Source organism: Drosophila biarmipes, chromosome 3L (assembly GCF_025231255.1).
Source record: "Drosophila biarmipes strain raj3 chromosome 3L, RU_DBia_V1.1, whole genome shotgun sequence".
NCBI lineage: Eukaryota > Metazoa > Arthropoda > Insecta > Diptera > Drosophilidae > Drosophila > Drosophila biarmipes.
The window spans coordinates 14,034,806-14,060,329 of NC_066613.1; the positions used below are offsets into that span (position 1 = coordinate 14,034,806).

Below are 25,524 nucleotides of genomic sequence, written 5' to 3' on the forward strand. Positions count from 1 at the left end.
CAAATCTTGAAATTAGATGTTTAGTATGATCTCCAACATTCTGTAGAAGCTCACATAGTAACGAATTTGTCATCGAAGAATCGAGTATCATAATAATTAGTTCTTCGTCTAGTTTAAAATATATAGTCGGCTATTAATTACTTTTGAGCAAAGACGAACAAGCCCTCTAAATCTTTCGATTTCTCTTTATTGACGCATCGCCTTAACCATTCCAACTAAAAATTTCCAATCAACACAGACACTTCGCTTAGGCAAAAAGACGCAGCTCGTCGCGCGCCTCGATGCACTTGGGCGGTGATGGAGTCTCGAATTCGCCCAACTCAGCGTCGTAGTAGAGGGCAGCGCGGTAGGGACGCAGTTCCCATGGCACTTGCTGCTCCATGGTGGTCAGCGTGACGCCCAAATCCTCCAGCGTGGGCACTCCGGTCAGGACCTTGTCGGTGACGGCCTCGCGCTCGATGCGAGCTGGATGCAGACCTCCGATGGGGGTGCCGGGGCAGATGAAGCTGTTCAGCTTGGCCTTCAGCAGGAAGGTGGGGTCCCAGCGCATGTCGTAGCGCATGTAGCCCCAGCGCTTCTGGTCCTTGCGCATCAGACGATGGAACCAGTCGACCAGCTCACTCAGCTGGTAGCGTTTGGGTCTAAAAAATATATCAAAAGTTGTAACGTACACTTAAGTGAGGCAGAGGATGACTTACCCCACAGCCTGGTAGATGCGGCCAGCGCTGTCCGGATCCTTGGCGGCGTTGATGATGGCCTGAGCCACGTCCGACACGTAGACGGGCTGCTTCACCGTCTTCTCGCCCTTGTGCCACAGCGGCATCGAGCGGAACTGACGGCGCCAGATGTGGGCGTAGTAGCGCAAGAAGCGATCCTCAGAGCCGTAGATATCCGCGGGACGGATGATCGTGGCGTTGGGGAAGGCGTCGCGCACACGCAGCTCTCCCTCGTACTTGCTCTTCAGCCACTCGCTGCCGCCCTTGACGAACAGGTCCTTGGGATTGGCCTCCACGTTCAGGGAAGACAGGTGGATGAAGCGATCCACGCCAGCCTCGCGAGCAATCCTGGAAAAATAAAGAAGAAAGGTTTATAATACAAGGTGTACACCATTAATGCTTTACATTTACAGATTTAGGCCACACTTAACACAATTTCTTTAAATTATTTTAACCGACATATTGTCAGGACTATTAACTAAAAGTAGGTAATGACCCACTTCTGCTACCATATTATATTCACCTGGCAATCCGCTCAGCTCCGTTGACATGGACATCCTTGTACTTGAAGTTCTTGGTCTCGAAGTCCCGGCCCACCAGGTTAATGACCACGTTCGAGTGCTTGACAGCTTCGCGAATCGATTTGGGATCCTCCAGGTTGTAGAAATGGAACAAAACCTGGCCGAGATCTCCGGTGACCTTTAGGCGGATCACATCCGAATCGTCACCGCGATAGGGCAGGATCATCTGGCTGCCGGACTTGCCCAGTTTGTTGCACACATAGCGACCCACAAAACCGGTGGCTCCGAAAACCGTGGCCACAATCCCATTGAAACTGCTTCGTCCGCCAGTTCCGCGCTTCATGGCAGCCGGATTCGTGGTCTTCAGGGGACGAGGGCCATCCTCCGGGGGAGCAGCAGCGGCGGAGTATCCACGCAGGCACAAAACTCCCACCACGCCACTGCCATGGTGCTCTTAAGATCCGGAAATTCGCCAAGAATTAAGCAAAAATTAGCCACAACATTGGTGCGAAACGTCATATTACATAATTTGTTTGCCAGGCGGTTTTCGGCCGCAGGCGACGCTACTCACTGGCCAGCTGGAGATTGCGGGTTAGTACTATGGCGGCCATTTCGTACCGGCGCACTGGACTAACTCGATAGGGGAAATTATACGCTTAAAATCCTATTCTATTTTATTTAATTTGCTCCCAGCCAGTGTGACCCCTTCTCGACCATTAAAATATACCAAAGTTTTATATGTAATACCGAAAATGTACCATAAAAAAGAGTGACGTGTTGGCAATCGGATAGTGCTGCCAGACTGCAGAAAATTATATGACTTGAAAAGTAACGATATTTTTTCTACCTTGTTTTCAAATTTAAAAACTTTTGTGGAAATAAATAAATTTTGCAGAATGTATTTTATGTAACAAACTGTTTACAATCTGACTTCTTTAAATAAAAATATTTGGTCCTCTAATTGTCTATCGTTTTAAAGGAAAACACAAACTTTTAAACTTTTTACTTTATTTGCGTTATAATTGTGTTATATAAAATTGTGTAAAGAAAATAATTTAATAAGAAGTAGGGAGGAATAAATAAGGCAGTAAATATTTTGTAATATAGAGCAGGTTCAGAACTCTGTGAAAACCTTACAGCATCTTCACTTAGACCTTAAAGACCTCCTAGTGGTTATCTTACTTAAGCACTTGCTAAGCGGCCACCAAAGTTGATAGATTAACTACTCAGCCAACTTGCTCAAATTTATGAATGTTTTCTGACAAATAAGACTTAAGCTTACAGTGTCCCAGTTGAAATGAGACTGCCTGGTATCAGACCGCCAACTTTTTATCTAATGTGCGTGGTTTAATTGCAATTTGCAGGCCCGCGGATCGTTTAATTCGGCACGGCTTGGATTCGGTGGACAAAGAATTCAGTTCGCAGTCGCCTCCGAGCTGTAAACCCGAGAGCATCGCACCTTGAAAGTGTTATCTGTTCAAAATCTGCTTTCTGAGGATTTACTGCCGCCCTATCAACACCGATAAGCGGTTGAAGAAAAGTGAGATTGTGGTAAAATAATTGATATGGATACACATTGTTGCGGCCAACTGTAATATCAGCACTAGCAAGTGGTCGTCGTTCTAAACAATATCGGTTAACTAATTAGAAGCATAGGTTTCTTACTTGTCAGTTTTATTTATTTTTAAAATTCTATAGAGGTGATCGTTAGTTTGTAAACATCAATTTAAAATGTTCCTCAAAATGTTCTCATTGAATCACCCTGTCTAAAAATACCTTAACTTATAGCAGTATTTTATTGAATTTAGTTGTGTGTTTGATAAGCTAGATCAGTGCGTTTGACAATTGTGGATGTAATTCTACATATGTACATATACACATATGTATATGTATAGTAAGCATCATAATATTATTATTGCTCTATAAACATACATACCTCGTACATACTCATGAGATTGGGCATGCACAGACAAGCTCTTCTGTTCTCCTTTCTTTCTCTCGCGAAAATACAAATTTACCTGCTCCTCTTTCCTTCTTTCTTTCTCTCTTCCTCTTTTATGGCTCTCTATCAGCTGATTATTTTCAACCTGCTCACGCACTTTTTCCACCCACACAAGCACTATCGCTATTGCTTTCTCCCTCTCTGGCGTTATCTCCATGGCCCCTCCCCACCCCTTGTTTACTCACACACGTGCACTTTTACGCTCACTTTCAATTTGCAGGCATTTCGTTTTGTTTTGCCGGCTGTGGTCATTGCTATTGTTGCTCTTTTCGACCACCTCTCTTGGCATTCCATACCCTTGCAAATAGTATCTTGACTTTTATGCACTTTATACATTATTTTTCCCAAATTTCAGTTGCAAGACTTCTTTTGTGCTGAAAAATAAAATCAAGACTTTTGAAATCCATATTTCAAAATCTCTTTCTTTTGTTTTAAGTTCAAGAACGTTTCTTCTCAAATAATTGGAAAGACCAATTTTTAAATCAAGATTCTTCTTATTATTAGGAAACCCATATCCAAAGAAACTGCGCTTAAAATATATTTTTAAATTTTAATTATTAAAATGTTATATATTTTTTTCTTATTGGAACCAGTTCTTACCATTACCCTTGTACTTATATTCCAAATAAATAGGAACTCACCTCCCTATAATTCTTGTGATAACTGAGAGAGAGTATAAGAATGTCGACTAGCCAGGTGAAAGAGTGCTTTCCGTATAGTTTGCCATATATTTTGCGTCGGCTTTTGCGATCATTCGTTTTTGAGCCGTGCTGCAGCAAGCACCGCTCCCAAATTCGCTCCCGAAAAACCAGCGCGTGTGCCTGAAAATATTTTAATGTCCGTGCGTGTGTGCTTGGTGTGAACAATAATAATAATAATAAAGTAGGAAAAGCCAGATTTTCCAAAAGCAATTTAAGTGGAGCGGCTATAAATAGCCAGCGTAGAAGGAGCCCGCACGTTTTCCGCTTATCAAATACCAAGAGACGGTAAATTTCCAGTTCTAAGCCAAAATCCCACATTTATACCAACGGGGTCTAGACTGATAAGATATTTTCGGCCTTGTGCGGATTGTTTTCGCCTGCGTATCTGGGTCCAGGAATCGAAAAACACACCTTAATGACGCACTTTCAGATATGTGTAGATATATAGATGACTGATTCGTTAGCGGGCAGACTGTGAATCCATTTAGCAAGTGATTATTAAGACGCCTCGCGCCCCTTGGCACCGGTTCGAATAAATATCACCCCAAAATATTACTAAAGCTAAAATAACACCATCTGCCGGCGGGGTATAAAAATAAATTCGATCGAAATTAATGCTAATTAGGGGTATATCTGTCTACGACTGAGATCGAGCCAAAAACAAATTCTCACTGCCAGCTAATTCAATGCAAATTGATCCGGGCCTTGGTTCCTAAGTTCTGAAGAGCCCAGACGCGTTCCCAATATTATAAACAATTAGCCATCCGTTAGTTGTGGAAAATATAAACAAACTGAAGGGGTCGAATTAATAGGAGTTGTTGAGAGAAGAAGTTTTATAAAATATTAAAAGTGAAAATGTAAAATTTATGATCCAAAAATATTTAAATCATTTTTGAAGCCATAGTTCGTTTTATAAACATATTCTCACATTGTTAATTAGCAGTAAAACATTTATGAAAACTATATTTCCGACCGCAACTGTATGTTTATAAACTTTATTCAATTTTATTACTAAGTTGAGTCATTAAGTGTAATTGAAGTGGGTCTTTAGTAATCAGCATTAATATCAATTTGTGCATTATTTTAATGGGCTTATATATCATCAACGAAATCTCACATGTCCCAGTTGATCACGTTTCTGCTGAGGATGCGGGGAAAGTGCTTCGCTGGGCGTCCCATTGATGGATAAATGCACTCGCCATATAGGCGCAGATCTCACGTAGATCGTGGTGCATAAAATTGTAATTAAAATACTTACACTTCTTTGTTTATTTTAATGGGAATATTTCATTGAATCGCGGGCCCCAGCGCTTGTTATGTACAGGTGGTCAGGGCTGTGCAGTCTCGGCTGCAGATACATAATGAAAATTTCAGTTTCATTAGTCAGTCAGGAGAATAGTAATCAAATTATCATAGTTATAGTCTTAAAAAGTACATTTTTTATACTCATATCATCATAATACCTAATTAATTTTTAGCAGTCTTATTAAATAATCCCAGGCTTTAAGGGGTAGATAAAAAATCGAAATTCCACAGATTTAGCAACGAAGTTAGCCTATTTCACCTGGCAACATTTGCCGGCAACATATTCCCTTATCAACATACCCATCAAATCCCCCGCCTAGCGATGGTATTTAAGCCCGCCCGACGACGGGTTGTTTTCGATATTGTTTGGAAAATAATCCTTATCAGCGGACCTGTCCGATTCCCACCCATGAGATAGCGATAGGGGTTGTCTGGTCATCTCTGTCTGCTTATCAGGTGTCTGCTTTTGGCGCGTTCGAAATGTGTTCAAATATGGCTCATAGGCACCAGGCACCCGGCACCAGCTAATTGCCAGCGACAACAAAGTAATAAACTATTAAATGCACACTCTGTCTGTGGCCCACTGATAGACAGAAACAATATTGATAGAATGTTAAAATAAATCAGCTCGCTTTGTGTTCCCTTGTAAATTAGAAATTCCGGAGGCATCGGCGACCTTGTCATCGTGGCTGAAATGGTAAAAAACATTAGATAGGTGCTGTTGGCCGCTTTGAAAACAGGCCAGGGACCTGCATAGGAAGTATTTTTTAATTCAGTTTCAGAAACCACGCAAAAAGCTAAGTACAAATGGTTTTTGTTGCCAAATTTAATTTGTATGCAAGGCAGTGGCCCAAGCGAAAATTCAAACAAACAAACCGAATTAATGCACCTGACGATGGAAAATCAAAGCAAAAAACAAATGTTATTGGTCCCGAATTTTATTGCAAGCCCCGCTTTTTGTTGATGTTTTCACTTGGTGGAGTGAGCGTTGCATTGATCTAATTGACAATCGAGTTGTCAGCTTTCGGTGCAGATTTACGATCTGGATTTTACCCAGCACATAAAGTCCGGGTTCCAAAGTAATCAAATATTTTTGAAAATCGTAAAGAATATATATAAATACTGGCTCTACTCAAAGAACTCTAATAGTAATACTTTTTTAAACTGAGTTTTTATACACATCCCAATAAATCTTATAGATCTTTTAGAAATAATACGTATCTGGTTTATATATTTACATTTCTATTTATAAATACAAATGGTTTTCTTTTTTGGTTAAAAAAATGGTGATTTATATACTAAGCGCCTCACTTATTTGAGTCCTAATGTGACTTATCCTATCTTGCAAAACATAATATCACAAACCACCTAAATCACGCCATATTTTATCTGAGGATCACTTCGTTATCTTCTTTATCCCCTAGCAACTACAGCAACAATAAAACAGACCTGGGATTCCAATGCCTCAGTATCTGTACCTATATCTCCGCCTATCTTTTGTTATCTCGGGTTCGAGCCCCTGTTCCATTGCCCCCTACCTCCCACCACCCACCACATACCTCCCTTGTCGAATGAAAACGAAATCAAATTGAGGAAATGAACATTTAGCGGCTGTGGCAAGTGGAACAACTGGGAGATACATATATGTATAGTATCCAAACATCCATGAAAACACATGTCTGGGGGAGTAGCTAAATTGTTTGTTGCTACCTGTCCAGCATTATCTTGCTAATTGTTGTTTCTACAATGAATCTGCTGGAACAGTGGGAATCGTCCGTTGTTTGCCGGGGTGCACAATCTAGTGCCCCCGAGGCGCCATTTAACGCTTTTGTACTTAGCCTCTAATGGCATGCCTTCTGTGTGGGGTACCCAAAACAATGGATTATATCATTTGATCGATTCCAATTATTTGCAAATGCACGTGTGACAACTCGGAATGCAATTGGCTCATTTAAAAGTCGGCACCCCGTGCAGGGGAGGTTGCATCATTTAATAAAATAGAATGCCAGGTGACAGCGATCATTTGCGTAGTATACTTATTAGGCATTCCGGAGGGAGGCGACAGATATAAATCAGGAATCAGAGGAGGCAGAAATGGGATGGTATCTGGGTTGGGGATCGTAACAATGATATCATATATAACCTTACAAAAATTAAGATACTAATTAATAGAAAAAGAATCTGAAAAGCGGGTTTTCGTTTTATTTCCTTCTAGATAAACTGAAACTTATAAAGATCCAGTAGGCACAATTAAAAGCCGTACTGGTCCTTGAATTCACTTTAGATCTTCCATTTGGATAATCCAAAACATCATTAAACCTCGACATGTCCCTCGATAATTACTTTCCTAAAGGGCACTTAGCCACTCTAAATGACCAGCCCTATAGGGTTCAACCTTGGGGTTACATTGCCCCAAACAAATAGAGGGGGCCAACAAACACTCGGTAGCCATGTATCCACGATCACGTAAAGTTACGTCAATGTCGCAGGCGATCGATTCGATGTGAGATACGCTGAGGTAGCCACAGGTAAAACGAGCCCATTTAGCATCTTCATTTGCATGCAACCCACCGCAGAGGCAGAAGGAGGAGCCCAGGCCCAGGCCCAGGCCCATGCCCACATGATGATCATGGTGGTGATTTGCATACTGAACCCTAAAATGGAAGGTTCAGCTCGGTTCAGTGCAGTTTCGCTCCATATCGGTTCGGTTCATTTAACCCGCATTGGGAACTTGAACTTGACACAGTTTTGTATGGGGTTTACTGATTGATAGGCTAATAATAGGTGTTCTATTGGTTGAGGTATTTCAGTTTTTAAAGCACTTCTGGTAATAGTTTTTATACATTAATAAATCATAGCAATAAACTTTGTGAAATATATATTTTATAAGTATCATTTATTTTTAAACGGTCCTATATTATTATTATCTGCTATGGCAAAGAGGTTGTTATGGATACAACATCTTCCATTCTCCTTAAATTGAACTGTCGGTTGACAAGTTTAATAAACATGCGAATGGTAAATGTGTTTAAGCAATAAATTAAGTCAATTTATATAGATCACACCCAGGGCAGTTCGTTGTCAGGTGCTGACCTTTCCCTCCGCCACTTCCGTGTGTGCCAAATATTTAGACAATCAATTCTCACCGACTTTCGTTGCTCTTCCACAGACGATGCCGGTGAAAGAGATTCTCCAGCGGTGCAGGCCCATCCCCCTGTACACCGTGCTGGTGCTCTCCATCTGCTACTTCGTGCTCCAGCTGATCCTCAGCCACTTGACTCATGGACTCACACTTCTGATGGCCTCCCATCATAACTTGTGTAACATCTTCGCCCTCGGAGGCTGCATCATCACAATTAAGGTAAGTGGTTTATATGGTTAAGGGATTTGGATTTGGACTAATATTTCATCTGAAATTTTTTTTTTACCCTCGAAATTACAGTATTACTACTTATGCTCTAAAATTATAAGGAATTCTAATTTGTAATATTTTTGTTTTAATAGATTTGATAAAGGTTTTCGAATTAAATTCTTATAATGAGGGTATTTTTTGAATTTTTTTTAAGTTTCTGATGATTTTATTTGTTTGTTTTTATTCATTATTTATTTTTTTTAACCCACCGTTTCCAAAATTTCCATGTGCATCACATTTTTCTGTGATTGCCTCTAAAAAATAATGGTGTTGCCTGGGCAGTTTTGAGTTATTTTGCCGGTATTACAATTTTTTGGCCAGGAAATGTCGCGTGCTGGTGCAAAGTCGAAACAGATGCTGGTGCATTGAACTTTTATTGTGGCCTGAAAGGCAAACCACAACAAAATGTATCGAACGCATTCCAAACACCTTTTTATTTTGCGGAGAACTGGTTTCGTTTGGATTATTTCGATAATATATGGGCGAATTTGCGAAATGTTTATCTCTGTCCCGGGGAGTGGTTCTCTTAGTTATTACTGGTGCTTATCGGCCAATTTAGGCACTGTTTCCATTGGCTTATCAGTCGATTGCTGTATAATTGCCTGCTCTACCTGGTGTAATGCCACTGTCCGCACAGCAGGTGACATGAAATCAGGTTGATTACACGGAGATATGGGAACGACTGTGTAGACACACTCATTTTGCCTCAGTTTCTCCGATCAGATACGAATCCATCGAAATGGGTCACCTCTTTTATGGTAAACGTCTGGTAGAAAGCGAAAATGGTCAACGATTTAAAATCAGATAGTTAGGAGTGCTTTCGGAAATGGTTTTACGTTGGGAATATTTACTTATAATATTATATAATATATTATTTTATAGCAATATCTAATTCCTGAACCTCTTTCTTCACTTCAATTTGCTACGCACTGATTTAAATTCAAGGTGAATACTTCCAAAGGCAGTGTCCAACTGGAAATTTATGGAGCAGTCCACGCTAATATTTTGTTATTGAATGGATGCAAAAATCGTTGCCGCCATGGGAAAGCGTGCCAAGCACGTTTCGCAAAAGACAAAGACGAGGCCCAAAGACCGCAGAAACCAAACAAGACCTGGCCAAAAATCGACGACTTACAGAGGGGGCCAAACACCAGAAATCGAAAGCTTCCCGAACAGTTGACGGCGATGGTGTTGTAGGTGTGGACAGTTGTGTGGGCTGATTTTGAGCTTATATAATGGGCCAGACGGAGGGACGCTCAGCGGAGCGTTTAAATAGCTGCCAACCATGTAGATGGGCCAATGCCAATTGTTATGACTTGGCTTAGAAAGCATGACGATCGTTGAACATTTCCCATCGAATCTATTTTTCTGATTCTAAACAACATTGTAACAAGTGGCACAAAGTAGTTAGTTTTGTCGATTCAAAGTAATCTTTTTTAGGCAAAGGGAATAATTGTACGTTTTTCTAATGATAAATTAAAGAAGAATTCAGCGGAAGGTTTCGAAAACCACCTGTTGAAAATGTGAAAAAGTAGCAGTTGAAATTTGGAAGCATTAACCCCAATAAAATGGACTACACCTATTTAAAACCATATGTTTTAAAAATTAAACTTACTATAAAATGTAGTTTTTTGTTAAATTTTTCTAATATTATCTAACACATTTAAATACCATTTTAAAGAGTAGTTATATTTTAAATCGAAAATTTAATTTAAGGAATTATATTAAAAGGCTACCCTCTTTCTTTTTGATTTCTTGCAGCACAGTAAACAAAAACCGGAGGCCAAGGATTCTCCTCCTCTGCTGACCAAGGCAAATGGCAATGGCTCCGGCGTGGTTGTCAACGTGGTCGAAACGGAAGCTCAAACCCGAGCTAAAAGAGAGTGCCGGGAGCAGAAGCTCCGTAATACCTTTGGCTGGGCCAGGATTGATATCCTAACCATGCTGATTGTGTTCATTATCCTGGCCTCCTTATCCTTTTCGCTCATAGTGGAGGCTCTGCAGACTCTGGTTCACATCGATCACCAGGATACAATGCATCTGCCGATACCCGTCATGATGCTGGGTTTCGTGGGCCTAATCCTCAATGGACTGACATATCTGCTGATCGGAGGATACACCCTGCACCAGGGAAGCTTTCTGCACCTGACACCTGGAGGAAATGTGGTGCTCGAGCGACCCATGTCGAGCAATTTGGACCTGTCCCTCACACCGATGCAAAGGCAGCTCAGTAAATCCCGGAATGATCGCGAGCTTCGCGAGGAGCTGGAGACGGAAGTGGGTAGTGTTTACTTCGCCACCAAGCGCCAGGGAGCCGTGGAAATGCTCCGGGATGTGTCCAGCACCTTATTTGTGATCGTGTGTGCCGCCATCGTATATGTGGCTGAGGATGAGCAGCATACGGCCAAGTTTATCGATCCCGTGCTCTCCATTTTCTCCTGTGTCCTGCTGGTGACTCTCAGTTATCCCTACAGTAAGTGCTCTTAAAAATAAAAAAAATTGCTATGCACTTGATTAAATATTTTTTTATTTCTAATAATTATACTTAAAATAACATTATTTATTCAATCTTGGCTAACACATTATATTTCTGTCTCCTCTATAGTGAAAGAATCATGCCTGATCCTCCTGCAAACCATTCCTGGTTCCATCGACCTGGAGATCTTTGAGCGGACACTGGTCACCAAATTTCCGGAGATTATCAGCTATCACGACCTACACATTTGGCAACTGGCGGCGCACCGATATGTGGCCACCATACACATCCAGTTCCAGAACCCCAAACTCTACCTCAAGATCATCGAACAGGTGCGCGCCTATTTCCACGATCAGGGAATCGGAGCGGTCACAATCCAACCGGAGTTCTATCCGTCCACCAACAGAAATGCCTCTGCCTCCCTGGAATGCTTGATGCAGTGCCAGGCAGCGGAGTGCATCGAAAAAGTTTGCTGCCGGGACTCGCGCACCGATCTCCGCGAGATTTGTGATGCGCCCGGAGGCAGAAAGTCATCTTCTCCAGCCAAATGCGAGGGCAATGGTCACGATCACGGCAGGGTCAAATCCAAATCCTGTGCCGAACTAAGCGCAGTGGTTGTGGAGAAGCCCAAGGAACTAGACGCCGCCCAGTTGCTCAAGGGCCAGGATCAGAAAGTCGCGAAATCCATGCCCAAGTTGCAACATACCTCATCGGAAGCGGAGGAAACTTTAATTAAATCTGACACAGCCAAATCATTTGACAGTTCACCTCCTCCGACGAGTAGCGATTGATTCACCTTCAATAACTATAGTATTGAGTCAAGGCTTAACGATTTTAGTTAGTTCTTAAGTTAGTTTACGAATTTGCCATATAGATATATGGATTTATAGATGACGGAGCTAATTTCTTAAACGAGACGCTTAAATGCACAGGAAACGAACAATTGTCACGGGAGTGAATAATTAGAATGAATAAATCTTCGCCTTTTTAAACTAATGTAAATACCAGGTATCAATGAAACAGTATCGAACGAAAGGGATTTTAACTAGGTGCTGTATTCCTGGCTCTCCTGTGACAAAGAACTTACTACAGTTTTCCCACCAGTTGCAGTTAGTTTACGAGTTATATGTTTTAAGTACATTTACTATGTATATGTTGGACTACACTTGTAAGTCAAAAAAATTACAACCGAAAGATTACAAAATATATATTAATTTGACGTGTCATTAGCTAAGCATTTTCTATAAATACATGTGTATAAAAATATTTGGATTATGCGTTTGTCAGATCTGCTTAAGTAACTTTAAAGCGCACACTCAGTTAACAATTAAGGTCCTCTCAAAGATTCCACGGCGGGTTTAGAGTACATAATTAACAATATCGATATCGGAACAGGTCAATTAGATAAGGCTGTGAGTAGATACAACATTTGTGAATCACACAGGGCAACAGACCACTCAACTACTTGTCTTCGCCTCCGCCCAGCAGGTACTCCAAAGCGAAGAGCCGTATAATCAGCGCCAGGTTGTCCGTCGTCGCATAATCGATCACGCTGGCGTTATCGTCGGGTTTGTGCCATACACTGGGAAAGGGCACCGGAATAATGTGCAGGATGGGCACATTTCGCTGCAGGAAGGGTATGTGATCGTCCTCGATCATGGAGGAGCGCATGGCCTGCGACTGGAAGTAACGGTTGGGGTCGTACTGGGCAACTCCACTGCTGGCATAGCGCTCCAGCAGCTCCATCTTGGCCAGTCGTGTTTCCACGGACAGGAGTCGCATGTACCAGGACTCGGTGTTCTGGAAGAAGCTGTAGAAAGACGGGTCGGGTGCTCCCAGAAGATCCAGCAACACCAGCAAATCTATTCTGTCCAGTTTTCCTTCACGCTGCCACCTCCTGGCCAGATGCCGTGCTCCGTAGATAGAATCATCGGGTCCCCATTCCTCGAAGGCCTCCTCGCCGTCGAAGAATAAGAGCATTAGGCTCAGTTTGCTCCGCTTTAGGGGCTCCAGTTGTTCCTGCAGGACCTGGGCGAGGTTAAGGAGCATGGCACAGGGCACAGCCGAGTCGGTGGCCCCCAGGAACTCCACGCCCGGCATGTACTTGCTGTCGTAATGGCAGGCGAGCACCAAATACCGTTCAGCTTTTGGATTCAGGGTGGCAATGATGTTGTGAAAATGCAATTTGCCCTTGATGGGAGCCACATCGTGGAAGCTATCCACCTCCACATCCCAACCCAGATCTCTCAAGCTCTGGACTATATATTGTCGCACGATGGTGTGATTCCCCGTGCCCACAACTCGGGGTATCAATATGTTGTTGATGGCCTCCCTCAAGTGCAGTTTATCGGATAGATTGCTGTACTCCAGGAATCGGGATTCGGACAGCTCGCTGGGATTGTGGGATTTCTGTTGGGGATAAACAAAGAGCACAAGTTTAGCAAGCAGCTGGCAAGGGGCACACTTTGGTGGTGACCTGTGCTCTCCCCACGAGATTATCCTGCTGGGAGGCGGATGCCTGGACAAAGGTGGCCACCAAAGCCGTCTGCACGCACAGCGTCCACATTCTAGCAGTACGTTGGAGCATATTTCACCGACTGACTTAAGAATACGTGGCCGAGTGTTTTGGTGTGGCGAATGGGGGTGTTCGGCCCCAACAGGTGGTTCCAATCAATAGCGGCAGGTGTGCGAGGAGTTCCAAGGACGTGCGTCTGCCGCACGATTTTGTGGCCGTCTGCGGCACAAGCTTGAGGTCTCTCGTGTGCTTAGTGATTTATCATATTGGCCAATTCTTGGGGCCAACTTGGGAGGCACACAACAACAAAGCATGGGCGTACTCATGTTTTTCAATTGGGGGTTCATAAATAAATTCAAAAATAAAAATGGGCAACAAAAGATCTAGTTGATTGTCTGTTTTACAATTTTTCTTTTTTCTCATAAAATAATTGTTATTGGTGGCTTAACCCTCTTTGAGACATAAAATAGCTGACGCCCATGTTGGGTACAACAGCTGTTCGTCATTTCTAACCAGTGGCAACGCCAGGCGTGAACAGGTGGCACCCCCATAACAAGTTCTGGGCGCTAGGAAAATGTAGTAGAGGGGTATTAAAAAAAATATATTTTCTACTTTTAATTATACCTATTTTTTTTACCAGTTTACACCTACATATGTATTTCTTGGCATTGGTCAAAAGCAGAATAAATATTTTAAATATGATATATATGAAATAGAAAATTATAACAAGACTGATATTTTCTTGAGTTTTTAGTAGTTCCAGGGTTTTGTGTATAAGGAATTCGTATACTTTGTCAGCTTACCACAAGATTTATGGGTTTTCCTAATTCTAATAAAAATGGATTAATAATTGAGGTTTCCTTTAATTATAGCTCCCCATAAGTATATCTTCTAGCAACGGTACACATCTAACCTTTGTAATATCCACGAGCTCGAAGCAAGCGCTCAGATTGTAGATCTTTTTGCGGGGCCTCGGCAGCAATCTCTTGACGGCCTCCATCAGGGAATAATTTCTGAACAGCACACGCATTTCACTTATTTATGTCTTTTTTAATATAAATGATGCACACAGAACACTAGACAACACGTTTTCCCCGCTGTTATCGAAACTTATGCAATGGAAAACGATTACACACGGTTTACAGGCGACTTTCTCCTCCCTCGCTGGCATGTAAACAATTGTATCTATGGTATGTATGTACAAGAGTGATTTTCCGACCTATAGTTAATGGAAATGGGGAAGCAGTCCGGGTGGGTGACGATTAGTCCGACTTGGAGCCCTTGGAACCGGGTGCTCCGAAGTAGGCCCTGTAGATATACAGTCCCAGAGCGAGGTGCAGTGCCACGACCGCTCCCACGGCAGAGGCTATGTTGACTTTTACTTCGGAGATGTCGAGGAATTGATCCAAAACGAAGCCTTTCAGGACGAAGAAGGTCAGCACGGGCAGGAAGACGATGAGCATGCAGTAGAAGAGCACTATCTTGAAGGAGCTGTAGTCCTGCGAGTCCTAGAAATCCAAAATAAACAAGGGATTAGCCCGCCGGCAAGTGGAGTTATCGTGCTACTCACATGCGACTGCTGCAGGGTTTGTTTCGCTGCGCCTCCGTTGCCACCGGCGGGCTTCTTGGTCTTATTCGACATTTTGCTAGCTAAATACCCGGGTTAATTGAAACAAGCAATAATTCCTTTTAATTTCGGCTTTTGCTTTGGCCTGCCATTCGGTTATCAGAAATATTTGACAAATCACAAATCACATGATAAAATGGTAGTACCGTTGGCGGCCATAAAAATACTAAAAAATACTTTTAGCATCAGACTAGTCGTTATTATCGTAAAAGTAGGATAAAAAAAATATTTTTTACTTTAAAATAAAATTAAATAATAATATTATCATCATTTGAATGTTTGAATATTTATTAATTTACATAACATAAATGTATTTTTAATTGTTTCATGACTTATAAAACATGTAAATGTTTCTAAAAATACTACTTATATTACTTATCAATGTAATTCAGATATAATTTAATTTTGTTATTTTAATAAAAAAAAACCCCAATTTTATTATACCAGAGGTCAGCACTCTTCATTTGCCTACAGCTGTATAGTCGCCTTGTTCCTTGGTATTTTCCAGTATTTCCCCCAGGGCCGAACGCCATATTGCGACACCGCTAGTGCGGTCACACTGGAGCGAAAGGAAAACAAAAAAAGCAATCGCGAATCAAAAGGCGCACGCGGCAAAATGTGAAACTTGCTTATTGGTTTATTTTTAACAGTTGCCGTCATCGCAGTCGCATTTTGGCCGAGCCGATTGCTCGCGCGTCCCGCTTGCGTGTGTTAATTAAATTTATTTCAGCCATTGCCCATTGCTGCGTATATGCGGCGGTAATTAGCCAGCAAAATCCATATTGTATACTGAGTATACCATATAAAAACGCGCCTGCAGTTTGCCGCACGATTTCGTACAGTTGAGACGCGCGTCTTTTCGTTCGGCATTCTCTGTTTTGGGGATTTTCCACTGCAATCGGCGCTGCGATGGTTTTGACGAATTTCGAGTGCTGGGCACATGGCGATCCCTCGACAGCCGCCAGTTTCGAAACCGGAGCACTGCGTCCTGCCATGGATCCATTCAATCCACGTGCTGTCACCTTCATGACCACCGACGCCAACAACAACAACAACAATAACAACATGGAGGGGCAGACGATGCCGGCAGCCCCGCCCTCGGAAATGGAGGTCCTGCGCTGCAAGAAGCGCCTGAATCCCGGCCAGGGTGCCGATGTGGACCAGCCGGTGTATACCAAGCGGTGTCGCTACGACGAAGCCGACCTGGCCGCCCAGTATTGCAATGGTAACTATTATTTACTAAAAAGCATTTGTGGGTTTCCCCAAATGCAATTTAAAAGTATACTATACCATAAAATAACTCGTTTAAAATAATAACTAAATTTTCTAATACATATTGTAAAGTTTTTATATGTTTATTTTTCATTTAATTGCCTATTACTTAACTATAGGCCTCTTAAGAACCATCGGACCATAGTTTTACAACCTTTATTATTAGTACTTTTTATACTCCCCATAAATCATTTATTATTATGGCTTATTGTTATTACTTTGGGGTTTAAGAAAAAAACATACAGTAAAAAAATAAACTTTTAGTTTTAAATTAAAAGTACTATAAATAATTATAAAACCATCATAAAATCATAACTAACTAACTAAAGTATATTGAGCAAGTTAGACTCCCAAAGAAATTAATCTGAATGTTTAATATATATTCAATTCATTTTGGCATTTGTGAACTTAAAAACCGGAACACACCTGATGATTTAAGCTGTAATTTTCATTTTAATCACTCGACCTTGGGCCATGTGGCCGGCTTATTTAATTGGTGTTGCGTGAAAAGTGTCGTAAAGCTTGTAAATTTACAAAACCCGTGACCTTGCGGCCCTTTTCATTTTCTCTGTGGCCCTCTGTGACCTGTGTTATCAGTTTACATTATTCGGTGCCATTTGTGCTATCGCCGACTTATAGAAACCACCGTACTCAAGACGATAAGCACTTGACAGCCGCTTAATTTCAGCAGAGAGAAAAGGAAAAAACCGGCTTGACAGTCATTATACCGCTGTGTTTGCCCGACTAAACACACATCAGCCAGATGGGGATTATCTGGAAGGGAAGGTGGAGATGAAGGGGTAATTCTTAACCCGCGAGTTTAATCAATCTGCAGTCGCAAAAGTGTTTCAACAATAGAAAAAAAACAAAGGGAAAGCACTGTGTGGGTGGAGACATGTATGTATAGCCGGTAAAAAAAGTGTGTATATCTGGCGAGAGTGAATCAATAATATATACCCTAGCAGAGGGTATACACGATTTTGAAACAGGCGCTATAAAAATATATTATTTGCTTTTTTTAATCTTTTTTTTTAGTTTCTTTATATTTTCTAAGTTTACAAGTGCTCATATATTTGTTTTTTAACTTTCCATGTTTACAATTTGCTTTCTTTGTTCAACTTTGTTGCCTTGTAGTTCCAGATTGCTTCGATAAGGTATCAGCTCAAACAAAAAGCAAACAAAAAAGTATCTCACAGATAAGCAAAATGACAACGGCGGCAGCACGCTGCGCTGCCTCGAATTGGTTATAAATAAACGATCGGTAATTGGGACAAATATCAATAGCGTCAACGTGTTGCATTGCATTGCCACTACACCGAAAAAAAATATAATTATAAAGGTTGAATATTATTAAGGCTAATGATACGTTAGTAAAGTGAAATTCAAATTGGTTGTATAAATATTCATTGCAACATTTATATTGTATATCATTGACATGACATATAAAAATATTTTCTGTGTGATTGCACTTACTAATCGGTTTCTCCGCCGCCTTGCAGATTTCTTTTCACTGCCTGCCACACAAATAATTGGAACACAGGCCTGTTTGATGGATTACGAGATGCAGGCCACCGGCGGCATGATGATGGAATCGGAGACGAGTTTTCCAGCACAGCAGCAACAGCCACAGCTTCAGCAGCAACATCAACAGCAGCAGCATCCACGCATTCATCAGCATTATCAAGGTCATTTGCATCGCGCTAACCGTGATGTGAGTCGTTGCATGATGTCGCACATGATTTAGGGGCTCTCGTTCAAACACAATTCAAAATGTATATAACCCAAAAACGAACATGTACTCTAAACCGAGAGAAAACGCACAAGAAACACATGCAACAGTTCACCGAGCGACGCGTCTCTCTTTGTTTTTCAAAAAGCCAGCAACCTACTGAAATATTCGCATATTACTCAGAAGCCAAATTAACGCAAACAAACAATTTGAATGTAAATGAATTGCAATGCACATACTTAACACGTACCAAAAATGAATATCTGTAAAAGTAACTATCAGCAGTCAAATGAACCATTAAGTATTTTATATACATTGTTATACACACATCCCATTGTACAAACAGAAGCCCAATCCAACATACTTTGTAGCGAAGACGTTTGAGTACTGTACTTAATTACCTACAGAAATGAAATACTTAACTAACTTCAATACGTAAGAGTTAAACCTGCGAAGCATTGCAATCAGCTAATACAAAAGCAATATAATTTTGAGTGAAATGTTCAATCAGCTTGAAGCGATTGCCTAGAGCCTTCGCAAAGTGTTGGGAATCTATATTTGACATGTAGTTCCGCAGATTTGAAGTTGCTGATCCGTAACACTAGTTGTAAATTACTTTTAAGGTCTACCACCATAAGTTCAAATTGCCATCAAGTTATACATTCAAGTGTATTGATGACTTTATTCATTAAGACCGCAAGTGAATGAATTTTTGTTTACTACTCTTTTAACATAGCTACCTTTTCTTACCCATTGTATTTGGATTTTTATAATAATACGATTTCTACTGTAAAAGAAATTTAAAAGTAAATATTTATTTATACATTTAGAATAAGTTCATTGAAAACGGAATAATTTTTGCCGAATCAGACAACTTTGAATATTATTGAATGAGAATTAAAAAACACTTTGTGAAAGATCTAGATGCGCTACAAGTCAGAGCTAAGAAAGCGGTGTTACAAATCAAAAACTGATAGACAACTCTCTCCACTCTCTGCTCGTTTACAGAATTCGCAAAGCAACAAGTGCCGCCGTCGCAGAAAAAGTCAAGAAAATCTCTAGATCGTATTGAGAAAATCAAGTTAAAATCAATAGGCAGCGAAGCCGAGGCGGACTTGTATATAGCCACACACGGCGGTTGCCTGCATCACTTCCGTAAGCTCAGCAGGTCGGAGCAAGAGGAGTCTGATATCTGATATCTGAGCAATAGTCCATAAGGCAGTGCAATGTAGCCTCCAGCTAACTCCAAGCGAGCATTGTAAATCCTAACCTAAGTAGTAATATAAGCTTAAAGGTGCTTAGAAATAGTGTTTGAGTTCAAATAAACCATAAGCAATCATTGCGAAGCTCACATGATGTTCGGAACTATTTCTAATAAGAAAGTTCTGTATTAAAGCATTATTTCCTGAAATACGTGAAAGGTCAATATGAAAACATTGGATATTTGCGAGTGTTTTAATATTGGTTTCCCCTCAAAACGAATTGAGCCATAGATTTTGTTTCCCATAAATGCCTAACTGTATTTTCAAAAGTAAAGAGTACAGTGCTTTGTGTTGGTATTCACTAGATAAATGCAGTGATAAATGCGATTGAATTTCATTCCTTAAGAATACTAGATGCGGTTGTTTGATCGGCCTGGTCTGGATCAGATCTGAAACTTCTGCTGTTCCGGCCGCGCATTGATGAAGTTATCCTGGACGTCCTTAACCATGAAGTCCACCAGGTTGGCCAGATCGTACTTGGGCTGCCAGTGCCAGTCCCTCCTGGCATCCGAGTCGTCGAACACCTCCGGCCAGGCGTCTGCGATCAACTGGCGGCTGTCCGGCTTGTAGGCCACGTGCAGATTGGGCACGTGCTTGCCCAGCTCGGTGAACAGCTCCTCGGGGGTGAAGGACATGGCGGTCACGTTGTAGACGCGGCGCTTCAGCTGCTCGTTGGGTGCCCGCATGAACTCCAGAAGGGCACTGGTGAAATAATGAAAAATGGAGTATATTATTGTCTGGACTTTCTTACTCCTTTATCCCTTTTTAAAATAAAAAATGTACGGTTGTAAAATTATATTACCTAACTTATTTAAAAAATGTATTAATTAATTAATTAGTTTGATTGGTTTTTACACTCACCGCAAACAATCCTCTATGTACATCATGGGCAGTCTTGTATCAGGACGCAGGTAGCAGGTGTATTTTCCACTTCGCAAGGCTTCATGGAATACGGCGACAGCATAGTCTAAAAATTATGATAGGTGATTGGTTGCATATCTTAAAATTATATAAATAATTGGAAACTGATTATTTCTGAGTAATAAATAATATTACTATAAACAAAAAGGACATATTACGTATACGTAATTCAGTTTCGACAAAGGTTCTTCAAAAGCGTGCAAAAACTTAATAAAATTACAACAATTTGACTTTCTCCAAATGTTAATAAACCTAGTGAAAGCATTTTAAGTTTGATAATAAGGCGGGAACTTGAATTATCATTAATTTAATAAACTCAATTGTTAAAAGAAAAAGTTAATATGGGTCAGCAGGTTTGCAGTACCCCATCAAAAGAGAAGGCGTAGCATAATATCCACTAGCTCTTATATGCATAAATTATGCCCATTGTCATGCTCTTTGATTATCATAAACCATCATCAATTGAGGCATTTATGACATGAAATTGGATTAAATAAAGCTTGAAATGCGCTTGGCGACACAATTTCCTCAGGAAAAGTAACTCAAAGATATTTTCCTGCAGATTGGCATGCATGAGATTGCGAAGAAAGTGCAGGTAATTAAAACCGAGCCGTTTCCCACCTGTGGTGCCACCGCCTGGCGGATCGCTGGATATAACTCCGGGGAAGCGCAGGCATCTGAAGTCCAGGCCAAACTTGTGGTAGTAGTATTCGCCCATCAGCTCGGCGTGCACCTTGGCAACGCCGTAAATGGTGCGAGGACGTTGGATCTGCGGAATTGGGGCCTTAGTATCGAACAAACTTGTGCCTACGAAAGGGTGAGTCCTACCGTAACATTTGGCGTGGGGTTGCGGGGACTGTCGGGGCCAAAGGCTCCGATGGTGCTAGGTACAAAGATGCGGAGCTTATACTGTTTTGCAATCTCGATGACGTTGTGAACACCCTCAATGTTGACCCTGCAAGGGATTGGTTTTAGCGGTTACACTTATAAGTAAGGTGTAAGAATTATATAAAATTCTGGTTATAAATTTAGAATCTTAAATTATTTGGTAACAAATAAATTACATATTTAGCTTATCAAATCATACTTCACAGCCAGAGGAACGTTCTGCTCGCCCACAGCACTGAGCAGGGCCGAAAAGTGGATCAGCCAGTCGATGCGGTGGTCCACGATGATCTTCTGAAGACCCTTGAAGTCCAGGATGTCCGCATAGATGTAGGGACCATTTTCCAGCACCGATGGACTGGGCTTTATGATGTCCGAGAGGATTACGTTGTGGGTGCCATACTGCGTCCGCAAAAGTTTGGCACATTCAATTCCCAATTGTCCATGACCACCTGGAAAATAATAGTAAAACATAAATACTTAATATTATATTTAATTGTAAGTTGGATCTACAGAAATGCTAATTCGAATACAATCTTTCGAAATAATAATTCACTTTTACTTTATTTTCCTAGTACTTTTTTTGTATTTTTTACTGCACATTCCATAGCACTCTTTCAGGCATCTGTTTTTCTCCCCAAAATGTTTTCAAAAAAATTATTAATATGAACTTTATGTGTGCTCAAAATAAACAAGTGGTTTAAAGAAAAATAAAACATTACCAATAATAGTTTTCCAGTTATTGTATTTGAACACTACTTATCAGAGATAAGCTATATCATTTTAACTCAAATGTCTTCATTCAGAGTCACAAATCACACCAAAATCGTACAGGATTTTAAACTATTTTACCAGCATACCTATTTTCAAGATGTATAAATAATTTGAATATTATTATAAAGGATAGTTTCCATATTTCTCGTCTTACGAAGACGACCACCTATCACTAAAGCACGTTTTTTAGAAAATGTCATGACTTTTTTTGAAACAGTTTAATATTGGAATTTTTAAATATAGATCAGCGTGTGCGCTATATAAGTTGTGACAAATTTTTTCGGTCGTCCGACCGGCCTTGAACGCCTCGCTACGCGTGTAAATATAGAGCATCCACGTGGCGCGGCGACTGACCTGTGATGAGGACCTTGGGTGGCCTGCTCTCGGGGGGCACCTGGTGCACGCTCCGCCGTTGGACGAGCTGACTGGCGATCGGGGTTATCCTTGGAATCGCCAGGGGACTGGCGACGGGAGCCAGAGCCAGGCTGACAAGGCATTTGCGAAACATTTTCCGGACTGCTACTGGGATACTGATCTGATCTGATCTTCCGATTCGCGACGAGCGCTGCCTGCGAGCTGCAATTTCCAACTGATTTCGAAATCCGCAAAATATTTTTCACCAAGCCCTCAACATTACCGGCCAGTTTCCGCTATATGTTTTCACACATATCGCCCGAGCACTCGGATCCCGTCGGATCCAATCGTCTGGTGGTCTGCTTAGTTACTTGGTCGGTTATTCAGTGAGTGTTAGTTGGCAGCCAGTCAAATTCATTATGAGACGGCAGCTGGGAGCTGGGAGCTGACGGGAAGGGGAGCCACTGTCGCCATGGCACCACTTTTGTTTGGGGCCGGGGCCCGAGATTCAATAAAAACGAAAGCAAATTATATGGCGGAGGCCCGCCAATTGACAACAACAAGAGCTTCAGTTGGATGGGTTTCCTTTTCGGTGGCGGGGCATGTCTAAATCAGTGCGAAAACACCGTATAGTACACATTGCGTCGGCTGGGGGTTACGCAAGCTCCATGGGGGCTACAGGGTGCTCCGCAAGTGGGCTCCGGGACAGGCCCCTCTTTTGAAAGAGGGTCCATTCTGGGGGTGTGTTCGGCGTGCCTCGAATGGTCTTCATTATCATAACTTTTCATAAAATAGGGAGTTTCTTCAATTTTTAGAAAAGTAAATATTATTTAATCTTAAAAATCCTGAATTATATCTATGTTCTATTAATACATCAGATTATGTAGATACCACCTTTACTTGAAGTTCCTATTTATTTTTTTGGACATATAAAAAATATAAATATTTGTCGAACTTTATTTTCCTATTAATGTTTTTTTTAATGATTCACTTATTTATAAATTTATAATATTTAGTTATAAGCACCTTCAGGCTAAGTACATTCTATTCGTGGATCCCATGACCTAGCAACAAACACATCTTTAAAAAAACACATCCAACCTCAATGATACATTTTGCAGCCAATCAACTTAGCCTTGAGTGCGAAATTCAGTTTCATTGACAATGAACTAAAATTCCTGGGGGTCAGACTGAAATGGATTCCAATTAGCGGGTTAGACATCCTAATCCGAATTTAAATCGCACACGTGTAGAGATTTTAAAGTGCAGTGAATTGGCACTAGTTGGGATGACTGACTTGTGGGCTTTCGCAGGGGTCTTATCATCTGGGGGCCTACAGGGTGCACACTGGCCCTGACAACCAGTATTCAGCCAAGTGCATGACGTATGTTGATGGATTTGCACGGGGTGAGTTCAGTAAATATTATGCATATAGAACTAAAAATATTATTCCTATTTGTTTGCCAAGGGAAAAACAAAAACAGCTGAGAATTTCACTTTTCCACTGCATGTTTTGCATCTATCTTTAAATTACTTATTTGTATAATAGGAGTTTCGAAAGACTTATTTATTTTTTGTTTTGAATATACAGCAAATGGTTGATGTTCTTGGAATACACAGGAAAAACATGTCATTTTCTGAATATATATACATTAAACAATAAAAATAACAAATAATATGATTCATTTTATACTCTTGCTTGTTTTCCAGGTTATTTTAAAACACATTTTTAAAGACCAGTGTAATGTATATATCCCATTTTAGATCTTCCACTCTTGCCTAGGAGCATATTATACCACTATGGAGGAAATAATAATTGACCACAACCAGCACCGCCGAAACTGGGTGATCCCAGAGTTCGCTTTCTCCTTCGAGCTCTCTGAGGAAGCCGAAGAATATGCAAAACACCTGGCCACCTTGAACATTCCAGATCAAACGTTGTATGAAGAAGCTCGGGAGAAGAACATGGTTCTGGATCAAATGGATTATCCCCTATCGGATCCGGAGAAAGAGAAGTATACTGAAAACATTTGCGAGTTCCGGGAAAATATTTGTGTTAAGTACTGGACTGTTGAGGGGGCAATAAGCTACGGTGTATCAGAAGAACTTAGAACCAAGCATGAACAGTCATTGGCCGACAAGTTTTCGGCAATCTCCTGGATGTCATCTTCCGTAATGGCTATCGGATATGCACTAAAGGATCCAAAGTGGGTAATAAGTCACTTTCCCGCCTCACTGATAACTCATTTACTTGCAGAAGCACAGACGGAAGAAAGATATTGGTAGCTAGGTATTCTCCACCGGGAAATCAACCTGGAAAGTACAAAGAAAACATTAGAAATACGGAATTTATAGACTATTTTACCTTGGATGCAGTTGAGGAGCCTGAAATAGAGATACCTTCAAAGACCTCGGAAGGATCGAGGGATGGTGGTTTCTGGGAAAACAGATTTTTCATAATTCCATTGGTCCTTATAATATTGTGTTCTAGGCTTACTTTCTAAATTTGCAAACCCATAAAAAGTTCAAGACCAATGAATAGTATATAATATTTAAAATTTCAATTGATAGTAAATTTAATTGAATTAGTTTCTTCAGAAACGCAATCATTGCATTTGTCAAAAAATATAATCAAAACAACAAAACAAAAATATAAATTGGAGTTGTCAAGTTTATCAAATTATACGCCAAAATTAGCACTTGGCCTTTGTTTCCACTGTGATTTCCTGCCATAATTCTCATAATTTCACTTGCAATTTCATTAAACGCTGGCCCTAAACAACCGAGTCCCCGAACTCGGGGGAAGAGCGACCTCTGATCCGTGGTCACAGATCGACTCACCCGAGTTCCACAATGCAGTCCACTGCTCGGCGAGAATCATCCAAGTGTGGCGCCCAACGTGGAACCCAGCTCCAGCAGGAAGCTCCGCTCAAGCCGACATTTCTGGTAGAAATCTTGAGTAATCTGCTGGGCTGTAACTCTTTCGAGAAACAGTTTTCGCGTGCATTCCAAACGAGGCGGTTCGGCTAACAGAAATCGCGGAGAACTCAGC

At 41.1% G+C, this 25,524-nt stretch overlaps 7 protein-coding genes across 14 annotated transcripts; 3 read left to right on the forward strand and 4 right to left on the reverse strand.

The window, feature by feature from the left end:
* Positions 1-167: 167 nt before the first annotated feature.
* LOC108028782 (NADH dehydrogenase [ubiquinone] 1 alpha subcomplex subunit 9, mitochondrial) lies at positions 168-1,966 on the reverse strand. The gene is made up of 4 exons (XM_017100761.2): positions 1,809-1,966; positions 1,240-1,690; positions 699-1,064; positions 168-641 (listed from the first exon to the last, which is right to left on the reverse strand). The coding sequence occupies exons 1-4, from the start codon at positions 1,846-1,848 to the stop codon at positions 248-250; spliced, it is 1,251 nt and encodes a 416-aa protein (XP_016956250.1). The 5' UTR covers positions 1,849-1,966; the 3' UTR covers positions 168-247.
* Positions 1,967-2,636: 670 nt separating this feature from the next.
* LOC108028342 (zinc transporter 1) lies at positions 2,637-12,399 on the forward strand. 3 transcript variants are annotated; one of them, XM_044094653.2, is made up of 4 exons: positions 2,637-2,777; positions 8,415-8,606; positions 10,419-11,130; positions 11,263-12,399. In XM_044094653.2, the coding sequence occupies exons 2-4, from the start codon at positions 8,418-8,420 to the stop codon at positions 11,922-11,924; spliced, it is 1,563 nt and encodes a 520-aa protein (XP_043950588.1). In that variant the 5' UTR covers positions 2,637-2,777; positions 8,415-8,417; the 3' UTR covers positions 11,925-12,399. The 3 variants fall into 3 exon arrangements, with proteins under 3 accessions (XP_043950588.1, XP_050742782.1, XP_016955582.1); XM_050886825.1 differs by having other exon boundaries at positions 2,683-2,788; XM_017100093.3 differs by lacking the exon at positions 2,637-2,777 and adding an exon at positions 4,010-4,225.
* LOC108028343 (glutaminyl-peptide cyclotransferase) lies at positions 12,256-14,710 on the reverse strand. Of its 2 annotated transcripts, none has more exons than XM_017100095.3 (2): positions 14,562-14,710; positions 12,256-13,542 (listed from the first exon to the last, which is right to left on the reverse strand). In XM_017100095.3, exons 1-2 carry the CDS (start codon positions 14,676-14,678, stop codon positions 12,595-12,597), a joined length of 1,065 nt encoding a protein of 354 aa, XP_016955584.1. In that variant the 5' UTR covers positions 14,679-14,710; the 3' UTR covers positions 12,256-12,594. The 2 variants fall into 2 exon arrangements, with proteins under 2 accessions (XP_016955584.1, XP_016955583.1); XM_017100094.3 differs by lacking the exon at positions 14,562-14,710 and adding an exon at positions 13,610-14,525.
* Positions 14,678-15,394, reverse strand: LOC108028346 (vacuolar ATPase assembly integral membrane protein VMA21 homolog). Its single transcript, XM_017100097.3, has 2 exons — positions 15,219-15,394; positions 14,678-15,156 (listed from the first exon to the last, which is right to left on the reverse strand). The coding sequence occupies exons 1-2, from the start codon at positions 15,288-15,290 to the stop codon at positions 14,911-14,913; spliced, it is 318 nt and encodes a 105-aa protein (XP_016955586.1). The 5' UTR covers positions 15,291-15,394; the 3' UTR covers positions 14,678-14,910.
* A 433-nt stretch (positions 15,395-15,827) lies between these two features.
* LOC108028345 (uncharacterized) lies at positions 15,828-19,627 on the forward strand. 2 transcript variants are annotated; one of them, XM_044094654.2, is made up of 3 exons: positions 15,828-16,500; positions 18,047-18,258; positions 19,285-19,627. In XM_044094654.2, exons 1-3 carry the CDS (start codon positions 16,185-16,187, stop codon positions 19,336-19,338), a joined length of 582 nt encoding a protein of 193 aa, XP_043950589.1. In that variant the 5' UTR covers positions 15,828-16,184; the 3' UTR covers positions 19,339-19,627. The 2 variants fall into 2 exon arrangements, with proteins under 2 accessions (XP_043950589.1, XP_016955585.1); XM_017100096.3 differs by having other exon boundaries at positions 15,830-16,500; positions 18,047-18,232.
* A 143-nt stretch (positions 19,628-19,770) lies between these two features.
* Positions 19,771-22,827, reverse strand: LOC108028347 (L-threonine 3-dehydrogenase, mitochondrial). Of its 2 annotated transcripts, XM_050886826.1 has the most exons (7): positions 22,756-22,827; positions 22,473-22,694; positions 21,547-21,796; positions 21,288-21,414; positions 21,081-21,228; positions 20,400-20,505; positions 19,771-20,240 (listed from the first exon to the last, which is right to left on the reverse strand). In XM_050886826.1, exons 2-7 carry the CDS (start codon positions 22,624-22,626, stop codon positions 19,922-19,924), a joined length of 1,104 nt encoding a protein of 367 aa, XP_050742783.1. In that variant the 5' UTR covers positions 22,627-22,694; positions 22,756-22,827; the 3' UTR covers positions 19,771-19,921. The 2 variants fall into 2 exon arrangements, with proteins under 2 accessions (XP_050742783.1, XP_016955588.1); XM_017100099.3 differs by having other exon boundaries at positions 22,473-22,794.
* Positions 22,828-23,669: 842 nt separating this feature from the next.
* On the forward strand, positions 23,670-25,036 carry LOC108028183 (uncharacterized). 3 transcript variants are annotated; one of them, XM_017099844.3, is made up of 3 exons: positions 23,670-23,879; positions 24,237-24,679; positions 24,730-25,036. In XM_017099844.3, exons 1-3 carry the CDS (start codon positions 23,859-23,861, stop codon positions 24,974-24,976), a joined length of 711 nt encoding a protein of 236 aa, XP_016955333.3. In that variant the 5' UTR covers positions 23,670-23,858; the 3' UTR covers positions 24,977-25,036. The 3 variants fall into 3 exon arrangements, with proteins under 3 accessions (XP_016955333.3, XP_050741967.1, XP_050741968.1); XM_050886010.1 differs by lacking the exon at positions 23,670-23,879 and adding an exon at positions 24,061-24,182; XM_050886011.1 differs by lacking the exon at positions 23,670-23,879 and adding an exon at positions 24,061-24,182 and having other exon boundaries at positions 24,738-24,901.
* Positions 25,037-25,524: the final 488 nt, after the last annotated feature.